General features: G+C 53.3%; 2 protein-coding genes across 9 annotated transcripts in view; both read right to left on the bottom strand.

Annotated features, from left to right (window-relative positions):
* Nucleotides 1–4659, bottom strand: part of CDC27 (cell division cycle 27) — a 32505-nt gene extending 27846 nt beyond the window's left edge. For 3 of the 7 annotated variants that reach the window (XM_068660719.1, XM_068660718.1, XM_068660723.1), the window contains exon 1: nt 4438–4658. In XM_068660719.1, the coding sequence (XP_068516820.1) occupies nt 4438–4464 (27 nt within the window). In that variant the 5' untranslated portion in view covers nt 4465–4658. Of the gene's footprint in view, nt 1–4437 lie in introns of all 7 variants that reach the window. The other 4 variants (XM_068660721.1, XM_068660720.1, XM_068660722.1 and 1 more) reach the window with 2 other exon arrangements.
* A 3318-nt stretch (nt 4660–7977) lies between these two features.
* Nucleotides 7978–13497, bottom strand: LOC137844614 (myosin light chain, embryonic). 2 transcript variants are annotated; one of them, XM_068661086.1, is made up of 7 exons: nt 13286–13490; nt 12439–12466; nt 10493–10642; nt 10179–10352; nt 9768–9845; nt 9079–9119; nt 7978–8216 (listed from the first exon to the last, which is right to left on the bottom strand). In XM_068661086.1, exons 1-6 carry the CDS (start codon nt 13382–13384, stop codon nt 9091–9093), a joined length of 558 nt encoding a protein of 185 aa, XP_068517187.1. In that variant the 5' UTR covers nt 13385–13490; the 3' UTR covers nt 7978–8216; nt 9079–9090. The 2 variants fall into 2 exon arrangements, with proteins under 2 accessions (XP_068517187.1, XP_068517188.1); XM_068661087.1 differs by lacking the exon at nt 12439–12466 and having other exon boundaries at nt 10493–10670; nt 13286–13497.
* Between the last annotated feature and the right edge of the window lie 1244 nt (nt 13498–14741).

A 14741-nucleotide genomic window follows, 5' to 3' on the forward strand; every position in this document is an offset into this window, starting at 1 on the left:
GAGTTGTTTTCTGAGGTTTGATGGGCTGGGGTGAGGACAGCAGCTCCTTCCCATCTGGCAGCCTCGCTCCAGTTCCAGAGCCGTTTCCCACAGGCCAGCACACAGCCATTTTGCAGGAGCTGTGCTATAACTGATCCAAACAGGGTCTGAACTCATGAACTCAAGGCTCTGTGCTCTAATACTTCTCCAATATTTACAAGCAAAGGAAAACACGAACAGAACCTAGCTTCTGATTCCCCATCAGGCGCTGCAAAATCTAAACCGAGACTTCCAGAACTGAAGCAGCGAGCACCCTGCAATGCCATCTCCAGCAGGAATAGCAAGTGCCAATTCCAATTAAAAACCCCAAACGTCACAGGCAGTTACATGGACCATATGCTACTTCTTCCAACACAAACTTGACAAAGTCAGGGTGTGAAAAATGTGCGAGTTCTCTTCACGGGAAGCCTACACAGCCCTTATGAACAGTACACACCAGAGCTTTCAGTTACTACATGGAATATTTTATGCACCATCTCTCCAGAGATGCTGTTTTCCTCTACCAGTAGGCCCCAGCAGTAGATTTTAAAAAATCAACAGGTACTTTTAAGCCTGTGTGAGAAGTATTTAACCACGGATTCTCTCGGTTTGATTATAATAACGTAAACACATTATTTCTCCCTGGTTGTATTCCACACTTCAGATAACTTCAGCCACAGCATCTGCCTGAGGCGATTACTCTGCTTTTACCTTGAAAAGCTCCAAGGCTGTTTATTGTTCTGTACCACGCTGTCCGAGGGGCACAAGAAGTACAAAACAGAAGGAGGGTGTTAAAATCTTTCAGGCTAAACCCAGGTTAGAGCAGCCTAACATCTCCTTTTTCTCCTGCTCTCAGAAACAGCTCTTCCTTTACCAAGCCACAAGTGCCATTCAGATGAATATATTCGAGTTGTCCTGTCTTAAGGTTAAAAACATTGTCTTCACTGGGACATAACTCGCCATGCTTACAAAATTGAGGGGTATGGGGGTGGTGAAACCAATGCCATTTGACTTCTCAAACAAGAGCAAATTGCCAGAAACAGCCTTGCCAAAGGCCAAGAGGGGACCCAAGTCGTTTTTGGCTACATCACAGCCAAATGATAAAAGACACACTACAGACTGGCTCAAGTGACGATCCTTGCTGAGCCGAGTCCTGGAGCAAGCAAAAAGCCAGCTGGTAATATGTAATAATTACCATTTTGCTACTGAAATGGTGCAAGTTGGAATCCTGCCTTCAACTGATGAAGTCTGAAGGCTGGATCCTTGCACGTGCTGTCCTGCAAGAGCAAGATGAGGGGAGGAAGCAGAGCAGCAGCTCGGTTTGCTGCATCCCCCCCAGCAGCACACGACAACTGCTGCCCCCCACCAGGGTGGTTTGGAGCAGGAAACTTCAGAGGCATTTATCCAGTAAATGCTATTTAATCCCAAAGGACTTCGGAGGAGGACAATCCAGTACAGCCACAAACACAATCCAAATGCAGTCTTAGTTTCTTCCCCGTGGTTGTGATTGAGGTTTAGACAGAACCTGCCAGCTGAGATCCAAAAAGCCACCTCCTCGGGGGTGTGCAAGGCAGTTAAGACACTTCGGTTGTCATGTCTGTTCTCGGGGCTACAAGCAAATATGGACAGCAGGGAAGCATTTCATAGTTTTATCATGCTTTCATGATAAAAATATGCAGCTCCTGGTCAGATGTCCTACCAATTCTATGCATTAATTCGCAAAGAAAGTGAACAGAGAATTTCCAAACTACCACACCAACTACAGCTGCATGGCAAAGTACCCTCAAAAATGAGAGCAGGAAAACAAAAGCTGGCTCACACACGCTCCTCTTTGATCCAGAAACTCCTGTGCGTTGTCCAAATATCATCCTACATCTAATCCTCAAATCTCTTAAACAGTAAGGGGACACCTCTGACAGTTACGTGGCCCTGGAAATTATTTTCAAAGCTTTACAGCCTATTGTCACGTTAATCAATCTGTTTCTATCATGTTTTAAGATTTGTTCAGGGTGAGCAAAAAGTTTTCAGAGACAATCTTTGCTACATTTACTAGCTATGAAAACTTTCTCCATTAACTAATCAGACACTTATTGGTGCTGCATGCTTTCAGCCATGACAGCAGCCTTGGAGTTCAAGCATTATCCGAGTGGGTCACAGCAAACGATCACCTTGAAAAGCCAAATTCCAAGGAAAGCATTCATCTGTTTCCAAGATGTTTTTCAGAAATATTTGGAAGGCATCCAAACGTGCATGGGATACAAGGCTTTATGCCTGAGCTGAAGAGTTTTAAGTTGACCACGTCAGGAAGTACAATAACGGTCTGTTGTCTACATAAAATGAGTAAAAGTACCAGAGTTTGAAGAATTAAAAGAAGACCTAACCATCAAAGTGGATGCCTTTAGCGACATTAATTTTATATTATCAAGGTGTTACACTTAGAGGAAAAGATACACATTATTTGTCATACTTCGTATATCATGACCGTAAAGGTGACAGCTTTTCCCTAGAATACCAAGCCCTGTAAGTGTCTGAAAGGAAAAAACAGAGAGAAGAAATTCCTGCAATGACAAACAAAACGAGAAGCGGTGTCAACTTTTTCAGACATACTGCCAATAAATAAATAAATAGAAAGGCAGAGACAAATACGTGGACTCCAGCTGAAGTCAACTTCATCCAAACGTGTGCTGCAAGATGGAGACTGATTGTTGGACCAGACACTAGTGAGAAAACAAGCGTGAGCTGCTTTGGAAAGCCTTCGCAGTACAGATCCAAGCCCTACATCACTACTCACAGCCATGGCACCAAGAGGACTCCAGCTTGCAACAGCAGATCCAGGCAAAACTCAAATGTCAGCCTTGTTTTGGATGGTGCACTGGTAACTTTGTCTTTAAAATCAATGGTATGACCAAGATCACACAAATAACAAATCCTAAACTTACCAGCACTGCTGTCAGCAAGGAACAGCAGCGAACAGCAGTTGAAGCACTGACTAGAAGTGATGTGGCATTTGAGGCAGACAGAATCTAAATAGATATACTCAATGTAGCGAAGCCCCATCAAAACTTCCAAGCTGATAAGAGCTTGAGAATTGCGCTAGATAGGTCATTATCTCTCTGAAAAATTAAAACCATACTCTGCATTTCTATTGGGGAACTCTCAGAATAGCAAGTATTTTCCACTTGGTTAATCTAATTAGCACAGTACTGGAAACATTAAATATTGTTTCCTGTCATTCACTCTGAAATGTGTTCTTGGTTCCTTTTCGACTGTAACCCCATGTTTTCCTAGAATACCCAAGTGCTGCAAGACACCAGCCCAGCTCCAAGGGTAACAGCAGAGGCTTTGGTACAGCCACTGCAGAACATGGAAGCCAAAAGCATCTCCAGGAACACATTGACCCTTGCTCTCCAGGTGGACCAGCAGAACAGTGGCATCGAGAACACAAACTCTACAAGGATGCCATCGTTGCCACCATCTTGCACAGGTGGGGTCAAGTCAGCAGGGTGGTCTTCCAGGCAAGAAGTCCTTCTTTCCTCTCCCCATCCTCTTCTCCTTAAAAGGAGAGCCGAGAGCCAAACCCGAGGATTTTCACAATGCTCATTATAGAGCACAATTCCTGCACAACCAAGACATGTTTAGTACGATGTTTCCAACAGAACAAGAAAAAAAAACTGTTAAGATGAAAAAATAATAATAAAAAAAAACGTAAATGAGATTATGGTATCATTAACAGAAAATTACAGAAGTTAGAGTACAGAGGCTGCTGGAAAGCAGCAGCCAACTTATCCCATGAATCATGTCTTTTGGAGGGGAAGACCGAGAAAAAGAGCAGGAAGCCCATCAGGGCAACTGCAGCAAGACTGAAATACGGCAGAAATGCACAATTTACGTTATTTTCTCCCCTAGCTCTCCTGCGGCTCTGCAAATAGGAACTCCTCGGGAATAAGGCACGTCCTCCGCCGGCACGGCTCGCAGAGCTGCGAGCTCCCCAAAGGCAGGAAGGTGAGCACGGAGAGGCATCAACAGGTCTCCCGAGGGGCAGCACGAGCGGCCTGCTCCACTCGCAGCCCGCCACCTCCCGAGGGGAGGCCGCCCGCCCGGGGCCGGGGCAGCCGAAAAAGAAGCGGAGAGGCCGGAGGAAGCTCGTCCCGGCCGCTCGGGGCACGGCGAAGGGACGCCCGGAGGCCAGCCGCAGCCCGGCAGCCCCCCGGGACGGCCGGAGGAGCCGGCGAGGAGCCACCGGAGCGCCCCGAGGCCCGGCCGAGGCCCTCGAGGCCCGAGCGGCTCCCCCCGGGCCTCGGGACAGGCCCCGGCTCCCCCCCCCCCCCGCTAGGCCCGGCCGGGCCTCGGGGCCTGGAGCGCGGCGGCGAAGCCCGAGCCGGAGCTCGGCCCTCAGGGGGAGGAGGGGGGGGTCGGTACCTGGACGGGTTCCTGCAGCACCGTCATCCTGCTCCCCCGGCCTCCTCCGCCACCGCCTCCTCGTCGTCGCCGAGCCCGGAGCGGGGCGGCCCCGGCCCCGCCTCAGTGCGCGGCCCGGCGCGGCGCGGCCCGGCCCCTGCTCATTTAAACTCCCAGCGACCGTTACCGGGAACGAGGTGGGCCGAGGCCGCCCGAAGCTGGTGGCGGAAACAGCCGAAGCTGCTGGCGGAAATAGCCGAAGCTGCTGGAGGAGCACCCGAAGCGCCTCGGCGGAAAGAGCCGAAGAGCCCCCGCGGAAAGAGCCGAAGCTGCTGGCGGAACACACGAAGTCGCGCCGCGGAAAGAGACGAAGCGCCTCGGCGGAAACAGCCGAAGCGCTCCGCGGAAAGAGCCGAGCGCTGACGGAAAAGAACACGGCTGGGAAAGCCCCCTCGGCGCCGTGAAGGAACGGCCGCGCTCGGCGGAGCCGCCCGAGTGGTTCCGGAGATTGCCGAACGCTGTGGGGGGCGCTGAGGGCGGGGATCCCCTCACGGCCAGCAGGGCGGCGGCTGCCTCAGGGTCTTGTCCCTCGAAACGCCCCCACTGATTAAAATTTGTGTTTTGTACCAAAAGATGGGGTTCTTGGGGTGTGTTGTCTGTCAGGAAGCCTTGGCAGCCCTCACCAGGGGCTTGGGGTTTCCCTCACGCTATGTCCCCAGGGGAAAGGGGGGTAACTTGGCAGTGGCCATTTCAATCTGTGAAGGTGCCTGTTTGCCTCCCATCACCAGGTACAGAGAGGGCTCTCTTCCTTTCCCAAAATAACGGAATAAAGATGCACAACTACACTTCAGTTTATTAAAACCATTCACCTCTCTGTAGCCACCTGCAGCTGACAGAGACCGTTCTCCAACCCCCCTCACAGGCTTCCTGTAATAAAACAGCCCCACACCACCGACACACACACCCCACTGCTCACAGGCTCTCTGCTCCTTCCTTCCTCTTACACTCCCTCTCCACTCCTTGAAGGACGGATCCTGGCACCCACCGATGTGCTGCCGAGCACGGCGGAACAGCCGTGGGAGCAGGAGGTTGCACCCTTACATGAGAATAAAGCTCTGAGCACATTGCTTATGTTGAAAAGTTGTGTGGAGAGCAGGGAGCCTTGGCCCGCTGGCTTCCCCAGTCCCTTTGCAGGTCTCTGCGCTTCTGAAAAGTGTATTTACAGGCTTGCTATCGCTCCAGCAGATCTGCAGGTGTTTGCTTTCAGGGTGTGGGCAGGCTGGCACGGAAAGGCAAAGCTTGCTTCAGTCCCTGACCTGGAACAAATACAACGAAGAAGTGCTCTCCCCAAGGACAGATACCTGGCTCCCAGCTGGGTTGATTCAAGCCATTTTGCCCCAAACACTGTGAAGTGTTTGCCTCCCCAAAGGGCCTTTGGCCTCACCCACCATGATGATGGTGATGGTGGTGTGTGCATACGTGGGTGTGCGTGTGCGAGGCTGCGTTTGGAGGCACGCAGTCCATCCTCATCACCCTTATCGCAATCTCTGCCCTGCCATGTGCAGCTGATAACTCCCCAGGATGAAGGTTGGCTCCCTCTGTCTCTCCTGTTTCACGTAGGCAGCGCTGACTTTCCTGACATCCAGACCATCTTTGGTATGAGTCTGCCTTATCACAGGCTGAGGAGATAGAGCCACAGTCTCCCCTTTGAGTGGGGGAGTATTTTTACTTCTTGGAGACTCCTGGACTCCAAGTAAAGCATCTGAAATATGAAAGAGCACAGCACGTGATCATTGTCTTGGGACATCTCAATTTATAGGGATGCCTCTAGCCCTGAAGTGCAGTTCTGCATATGGGGTCACTCGCTGGTGTCAGCAGATGCTTTGTGTAAATGTCCATGGGACTAAAACTGCCTGTTCCTCGGCATCCTCAGCTTTTCCAAAGGAGGCAGGGCACAAAGGCACATGTCGAGGTACACAGCCATACAGATACAGAGCTAGATGCTGTGCCTGTTCAAGTGCATCGTTCCAACCTGCTTCAGTACAAATCAGCTTTGTTTCACCCTAGAGAGACAGAACAGGTCCCCAGAGGGAATGGGGCTGACTTACCCCGGGAGTGCTTCAAAGGCTGGATTTCTCAGCCCTTGCATTTTTATCTAGTTCTTCCCATCATTTTCCACTGCTCTCTTTCTGCCTGTCTGTCTGCTGGAGTCTCTGCTTTTCATGTACAGCATCATCCCTGTCTGCACAGACGCTGGGGGCTCGAATGCAAGGCGTGCACTCTGCATACAGGAACAGGAGCACGGCCTCCTGCCTTGCCAGGGCAGGCACATCGCAGCCAGCGGGGCCCCTGGCCTCTGTTGTGCATTTCCCCTGCAGGTTGGGGCAGGTCCCTCGCCTCTGCTCCATTCCCGTCTGTTACAGCACGTTCCTCTGCAGGAGCCAATGCCACGGTGGTGGCAAGGGCCAATATGACCCCGGAGTAAGTGCAGCAAGCAGTGTCCCCTCTCGCCCTGTTACCATGTCCTTTACCAGGTTAGAACACAGGTGTGATTTCTAAAGGCATGAAATGCCCTGATTCTCCCTAGTGGGAGCTGTAGAAATACCACAGGCAGAAGCTAAAAATCTAATCTCGCATCCATAAACAGCTTATGTTGCTTTTTACGAGCATTTCTATCAAGCAGTGGGAATTGAAAGCGGCTGTTACTCAGTCACTGCACAGAAATGAGCAAGTGGCAGCTGAAGGCAGCCACGGCGAAGCAAAACGCCTTCAGTTTCTAGTCCAAGCCATGGCATGGATCCATGGAGGATAGGGGAATATGGAGCAAATCAAAGGAAAAGCATTATCTGCTCCCAGGTGCTCTGCTGATGGGGGGCTGAGTTATCTGTCATGAATTATTCACCGCTTCTAAGGATGCTAGGATGATTTTCTGCAGGTAGGAAAGGAGCTGGCAGCTCACGTCACACAGCCCCCAGAGAGCTTCTGGCTGCAGACATGCTGTCCGCCTGTACAGGGCCATACAGAAAAGAAATAATGTTGTTAATGCTTTCTCTGTTTTTTAAAAATAAATAAAGAAATAAATTAAAAAGAGTCTCTGGGCTCCTCTGTCCCTTTTCTGGCTGGGACAGGCAGATCAAGGAGAAGGTGCCCATTGCTCTCTCCTGTGATGGGGACAGCAGCAGGACCAAGCAGGTCCCTCCTCTCTTCATGGCATGGTTCAGCCTGGACCTGACAGAGTGCTCATGGGCTACAGGTCCAAAAAAAGGCTTGGTTTTAACACAGAGAGACGTGTCCTAAGAACAGGGGCTCACTCCATGCAACCTGCCCCTTACTCTCACTTTGCTCTGAGCCTTCCAACCCCTAGCAGCAAAACACAGCCAGCTCCTGGCCCCACATTGAGGGTGGGTGATGAGCAAAGACCCTTACACCCGGTCTGAATTCCTCCCTCACATCTAGAGGTCATGAAGCCTTCCCTTGTGGTGAGAACATCCCACCAGCTCCCATCACGGGTAGCCCCAGTCTCCCCATCCACCGCTCCACTGACCACGCCAAAGCCACAGGTAAGGAAGGATGGAATGAGATTTAATGAGATAAATGTCACAGGAAAAACCTGACAAGAATAATTTAGAGTTTAAAACCAAGTCGTGGGCTTATCCCATTGTATACTGAGGCTTGGGCAGATCTGCACCGGGGCTCTCGTGGAATGTTCTGCTGATTGGGGACATCTGGGGAAGAGGGGACAGGGACGCAGGAATCTCACAGTTCGTGGTGCTCAGGTGGGGTCCAATATTTCCAAGAACCTGGGAGACAACCATGAGAGGGCTTAATGCAACAAATCCATGCTTCCCAGATAAACCCCAAATGTCAATAACTGTAATTCCATATCATTAAAAAAAAAAAAAAAGTGTTTCATGCAAATAGTTTTGGGTAGAACTGCATCTCCCTGGCAGTGTTTGCCACCCAACCGCCCGTATTGCTGAGCTGATGAACAGGAGCCAGAGAAAAAGGGATCGAAAACAAGATAAAATGGGCACCGAACATTCAAAGTTCAGACTTCTGTCTGCCTCGGCTTTAACCTTCTGATGCTTAAAGAGATTAGCAGAGGAAAGAAATGAAAGAGATTTCTAAATGTTTAATTTGTGTATTTAGCAGTATCTGAAGTTTGTTTGTTTGTTTGTTTGTTTTCTTTTTCTTTTTTTCCCTGCTGCCCTCTGCACAGCTGAGGAGAGGAAAAATGCTTAAGAAAAAAAAAAAGCGAGATAACAAAAGCGTAAGAAACTGGCAGGGGTGAGTGGGGCCAGCTCTCAGTAATCTGGATTTTCCTTTAAACTGAATACATTTCAGAGGAAAAGTTCATCCTAAAAGACACTTGTTTATCTGTTTTCCTCAGGCAGCCTTAGAGGGATGCAAAAAGCTTAACAAGCAGCAAGGGTACGTTTTCCATATTCTTTCTAATGTTAATGGGAACGTTGGTATTTTTTTAAGCATTAACAAGGAAACTTCTGAACTACTGTGCTAAGTAGTTAATATTTTAATATTTTCTTGGCGTTTAGTCAGTCACGGTTTTTAAAATATTTATGTCCACCAGCAGGAGTTACATGTGCAGGTTTTTTAGGCAGAGCTTCCAATCTGAGCAAAGAGGGGAGACGCTGATGGACTCACCTGAAGTTGGACTCAGCCAGACATGATGTGCTTGACAAAAGCTGAGGAAGAAAGGAGAGGTGAGAGCACAACCGTGCTGGGAGCTGAGGGCAGAGGTCCCCAGGGCACCCAGGGACAAAGGGGACTTGGCTTGGCAGAGATGCTCTGCCAAGACCACGATATCTCCTTCTATTCCCACTTCCCACCCCAAACCCATTTGGAGAGATACCAAACCCTCTCGAAGACATCCAGTCCCACTATTCCCAGATCTCTGAGGCCATGGGGAATGGGTGTCCTCTTTTCCTCAATTCTCTCCCATTTTAGGGGTTCCCAGACTTCATGCCAGATTTTCACCCTCTTGGAGCCACGAGCAACCTGCGTCTCCGAACATTCCCAATTAGCTTCTGCTGTGAAAGATGCTGGCTTTGTATATTTTTGATGGCTTGCAGCAAAACAGTGCCAGCACTGGGGATAAATCTGTCCCGAAACCCTTGGAAACACGCTGTCTTCAGCAGCCTTTGCTGGAAATCACTGGCACAGCTGCTCTGTTCCCACCCCAGCTGGGATCCCATCTCACATCTCTCCTCTGAGGGGCTTTCGAGGATGGTCCACACCTTCCTCTCAGTGCTCCCCAGTGATCCACACATTTTGTGCCCTAGGACAAGACCGCTGTGTGTGGGACAACCCCAACAGGAACCTCTTGCTCCTACCTTCGTAGTTGATGCAGCCGTTGGCATCTTCTTGCCCTGCCATGAGCTGCTCCACCTCGCTTTCTGTCATCTTCTCCCCTGGAGGAGGAGGATGGAGAGGTGAGGGGACGGCTGTGGCCCTGCTGTGACCCTCCTGACCTTCTTCCAGAGAGCCAAAGCCACCAGGAAAGGAAAAGGGGGTTAAATAGGTGGGGGATTGTGAGAAGACCAAGGTGTGGCCATTGTCTGACGGCTCACTTGGCTCACGCATGAAGCTACGGCTTCAGATGGAAAAGCCACAACTTTGGGAGCCATCAACTCCTACAGAAGCCTACAAGCAGTGGGGTCTCTCCGCCAACAAACCCAAACTATTTGCCCCAAAAGAGCTCCCAGGTGGCCCGTGGCCTGCTCCCCTCCCCGGGCAGCCCGTACCCAGTGTGACCAGCACGTGGCGCAGCTCTGCCCCCATCACCATCCCGTTGCCCTCCTTGTCGAAGACGCGCAGCCCTTCCACAAAGTCCTCGAAGGTGCCCTGCTCCCTGTTGCGGGTGAAGTGCTGCAGGATGGGGAGGAAGGTCTCGAAGTCCAGCACCTTTGTGTTCATTTCTGAAAGGGGAGGAGGAGAAGGGGTCAGAGATGAACCTTTCTAATTTCTTTGTCTTGCAGGGCTCCAGGGGCTATGTCCCTCCACTGACTGTCTGGCTTTGCATATCCCACCCCGTCCCACGGCCCCGCTGTGCTGTTACCTTCTGGTCTGGGCTTCCCCAGCACCTTCAGCACCTCCGCGTTGGTGGGGTTGTGGCCGAGCGCCCGCAGGACGTCCCCGCACTGCGCGTAGCTGATCTGCATGGCTCCCGTGGGCGTGCGGTCGAACAGGCTGAAGGCTTCCTTGAACTCTGCGGGGAGGAAGAGCTTGGCTGCCCCCTGCCCATGCCGGCCCCGTGTCCCACCCCACCTCCCAGGGCGGCCAGGAGAAAGTGGGACATGCGGGAGTCCCCATACGGAGCTGGACGGATGAATCCCACCGGGGTTCCTGCACCACCTTGTGCTGGCAGCACCAGCTGCAGGCTGCTGTCCCCGCTGCTGTCCCCTTTGTTCTTCCCCTTTGCTCTTCCCCTTCTCGACTCAGGCCTCCTGGGACCCCCACGACCCTCCCTCCGCACCCCCACCATGCCCACAGTGCCAGGCGGGCACCACGCAGCTCTGCTCGTGTTCAGGTAGGGTCACCACATCCACCCAGTCCTGCTTGGGAAGACCCAGAAGATCCATTTCCAAGCTCAAATCATCACCCCTTTGAGCATTACCTTTCACCTGCAGGAAGGAAGCCTAAATTAGGACGAATTTGGGTCTCTCTCCTCCTTTACAAGACGCTTTTTAGCTTCCTAACCTACTGCTGGATTCTCTCTTTGGTCCCCACGTTGCCTACACGGCCACCAGATGCTGACTGCATGGCCAACCACGCTCCTCTGCTGCTCATGGCCTCGTTGCTGCCCAACCCCAGGAGGCTTCTCCCCTCCAGCAGGCTCCGTGCTGGCGTTGAGGTGCAAAATGTGGAGAACCCAACTCTCCAGGAACCCCCCAGCTCCTTACCCTCCTGGGGCAAGCCAAGGGTCCCGAGCCTGGCGGCTGGTTCCTGCCTCTCCATCTGCCCCTCGTGGGCAGCGAGATGCTGGTTCTCCTGCACCAGATGCTCCGCCAGCTCCTCGGTTTCATCCTGCTGCCTCCAGGCCCGTGAGCCCACCTGAGCCGCTGACTCGCCCATGTGGGCAATCAGCCTTTCCAGCCGGTCCACGTGAATGCTCAGAGCTGTGAGTTTAACGTCCATGGCTCTGAGGAGCTGCAGGTTCTGGTCCATCTTCCTCATGATGCCCAGCATGAGCTCGCTGGAAGCGGAGCAGCCGCTCCTCCTGCCGGCGCGTGGGACGAGACGGTCGTGGTCTCCATGTGGGGCTGGAGATGTGATGTTTTGGGATATATTGCTTTGGGTTTGGTGGGAATCCTTGCCTGGGGCTTTGACTTTGCTGCTTGGCATCTTTGTATCTTCTGCTGAACTTCACCGTCCCCTGGCGGTGTCCATGGCATGGATCTGTGTCCCCGCAGGGCTGCCCAGCACCTCGGGGTGCTGCTGTTTGCCCATTTGACCTCACAATGGCTCTGCCTCTGCGGGTGGCATCTGGGGGGACCCAGGGAGGGCCAACACCACCTGCAAGCCCCTGGGCCAAGAGGACGCTTGGTGATGTCCCCTCTTGCCCCAACACCAAGGTCTGATAACCCCGAGCACATCACACACTTGGGGACAAGGCTGCAGCTTAAATCCAAATATCTTCCAAATGTTTCTCTTTTCTCTTTACAAAACCCAGCTGGGGGGCTGAGCCTGCACAGCACTCATCTGCTCCTCCCAGTGATCCCAGCAGGACGTGCCCTCAAATCTCATCCCTCCCTGCCCTGCACCTTTTTCCTTGCTGGGCTGTGAAGCTGGGGTTATCCCCTTCATCTGGGGCACCCTCAGTGCTGAGCAAGGAGCCCGGGGCTGCTCCCTGCTCCCTGCTGTCTCCACCCCAGTCACGTCCCTGCGCTGGCTCCTGGTCACCTCCTCTCCTGCCTCCTTTCCCATCTCTTGCTGCCGAAAAATCTGGAGGAGGAGCTCCCCATGTCTAATGCCATCTGAGGGCGAGGTGGTGCCCGCTCTTACCTTCGATCTGCTCCGCTGTGAATTCGATCTGCCGGGAGAAGAGAACAAGCAGGGCATGAGGATGGTGCTGGGGGCAGTGAAGGGGCTCAGCCCTGTCTTTGGGCATCCCCCCGAGCTCTGCAGCCTGCTCAGGGCGGTGGCCATGCCCGTGCCATGCCCGTGCCGTGCCCGTGCTGTGCCCATACCCGTGCCGTGCCCGTGCCATGCCCAGAAATGCTCCCACCTTCATCACAGAACCAAAATCCCCATGGAAAGCACAGCCAGCAGCAGTGCAGTGGGCACAGGGAGGAGGCTCAGACCACGGCAGGGTAGGACGGATGCCATTTGGAGGCTTGACCCCGAGTTCAAGTGATTAAGCAGCCTCTGTGCTGAGCCTGCTCTTAACAACCCCCCTGCTGCAACTGGGGCTCAGAAATGTAACCGTAACCTGGGGAATCGCCGCAAAAATGAGCTCCCGTTGCGGGGACTTGGATAAAAGGTGCCATCCCACGGAGGAGGCGACGAGGGGGCAAAGTGCTTTGGGATGCAGGCAGCGGGTGGCAGAAATGCTTTTAGAGCTGCGGGGGCCCCCGGAGCTGCCGCGGGGCGTTTGGCTCCGCAGCCCGAGCCAGCGCGATTTCCTCGGCTCTGCGGCACGCGGGGCTGGATGGGGGAGGATTAAACCCCCCCCACAGCAAGGAGAGCATCGCTGCCAGCTCTCTGCATCAACGCAGCGGGATTGTTTTCCCCTCCCAACCCCTGCTCCTAGATGGCAGGGCTGACGCCAAGTCGCGTGCTGCCTCGCATCGCCCACGCCGGGCGGGCGACAGCAGGATGGAGGCACGCGATGCCTTCATCCCTCGCTCACCTTCACGCTCCTGGGATCGAAGGCGAGCTCCCTGGGCACCTCCGGGGCTGCAGCCGCTTTGGCTGCATCCTTTTTGGGGTCGGGTTTTTTGAGCGGCATCTCGCTGGGAGCTTTGCAGAGGTTCAAGGCTGAATCCTCCGGGCCGGCGAAGCGACGGAGCGGAGGGCTGAGAGGCAGGGGCTGCTCCTTCCCTTATAAACCCAGCCCTGTCCTCACCCCGCAGGGGCAGGCCAGCTGCTGGAGCAACTGCTACTTACTATAAAAGGAAGAAAACTCAAACGAGAGGGGCCCCAACTCGACAATTGCCCATTGTCATCGGCTCCCGCGCGGCGAAGCCACCAGCCGCGAGAGGGGGGATGTCCCCCCCAGCACCTGCGCCGGGTGGGCTGCACGGGGGCCACTCACTAAAACAGATCCAGAAACCTAAATGCTGATGGCCCTGGGTGCCTGGCGAGGAAAAAGCAATGTGGAGAAGGTGCTGGAGGGGCTGCGTGGCTGTGCTGTGGGTAGAGGACACGCTCGCCTGCAGCGGGGTGGCTAACGAGGGCGATGAAAACAGTGTGACCCTTAATTCATCAGCTTGGGATCTTCCTACCTGCACGCCTCCTGCACATCCCCATCGCAGCCCGTGGTGCTGGATGTGCTGCTTTGGGCGCTACCTGGACAGGGGAGGTTTCCAAAAGCGGCCTTGTTTTTTTTGGGAGCAGAATAAAAATAAAAAGTTCCACCCTCCCACAGTGAGGGATAATTCTGGCAGCTGGGAAATTCCTGAAAAAAAAAAGCCAGAAGAAACCATCGAGGTTCAGCATCTTGGAAAATGGTGCTGGAGGGGCAAACCAAGAGATCCTAAACCATCACCTCAAACACAGCCAGGCTGCAGCAGAGCGTGGGGTTGCACCAAGAGCCCACTGAGCCCTGGTGTTTGGGTAACAGAAATGGGGAAAAGCCATTTAGAAGAGATGCTCGGGAGATGCTGCACGGCCTCGTGGCTCCTGCGCCCGCCTGGGCTGGGCTGCAGGGACGGCTGCGAGCCGCTGGGTGGAACAGGATCCTGCGGGATGGGTCCTGAGGGATGTGTGCAGGGTGCGAGCCGTGGCACTGACACACAAACCCCATGAGTTGTGTGTGTATGTGGGTATGCAGAAGGCAGATTTGTGTGGGCTCTTGTTGGTATTTTCCAGGATTGAGGATCTGTCTCACTGCCAGGCTGTGCAGGAGCCGGGCAGCTCCTCCGCTTTGTGCCATCTCCCTGAGGAAACTGAAGGGCTCAGGGAAGATGCACACATGAGCAGGGAGGTCTCCGGCTGTAAATACTGAACCCCCTTTGTCCCATAAGGCAGAAAATTACCCTAGAAATTAAATTCTGAGCATGGCAGCTTTCCAAGCCGCTTTAATTCCTAGGGTAATTTTCCATCTTCTGAAAAGAGGAGGGGAGGGTGTCCTCCCCCTGCACCCA

Source organism: Anas acuta, chromosome 25 (assembly GCF_963932015.1).
Source record: "Anas acuta chromosome 25, bAnaAcu1.1, whole genome shotgun sequence".
Taxonomy (NCBI): domain Eukaryota; kingdom Metazoa; phylum Chordata; class Aves; order Anseriformes; family Anatidae; genus Anas; species Anas acuta.

What these genes read in the sequence shown, in the direction of transcription:
- LOC137844614 (XM_068661087.1), bottom strand. Translation starts at nt 13,384, where the DNA reads ATGCCGCTCAAAAAACCCGACCCCAAAAAGGATGCAGCCAAAGCGGCT. An exon ending in TCGATCCCAGGAGCGTGAAG is followed by an intron (nt 10,671 to 13,285) that starts GTGAGCGAGGGA and finishes CGGCATGGGCAG; the next exon opens with GGGGCAGCCAAGCTCTTCCT. An exon ending in GGGGAAGCCCAGACCAGAAG is followed by an intron (nt 10,353 to 10,492) that starts GTAACAGCACAG and finishes CTCCCCTTTCAG; the next exon opens with AAATGAACACAAAGGTGCTG.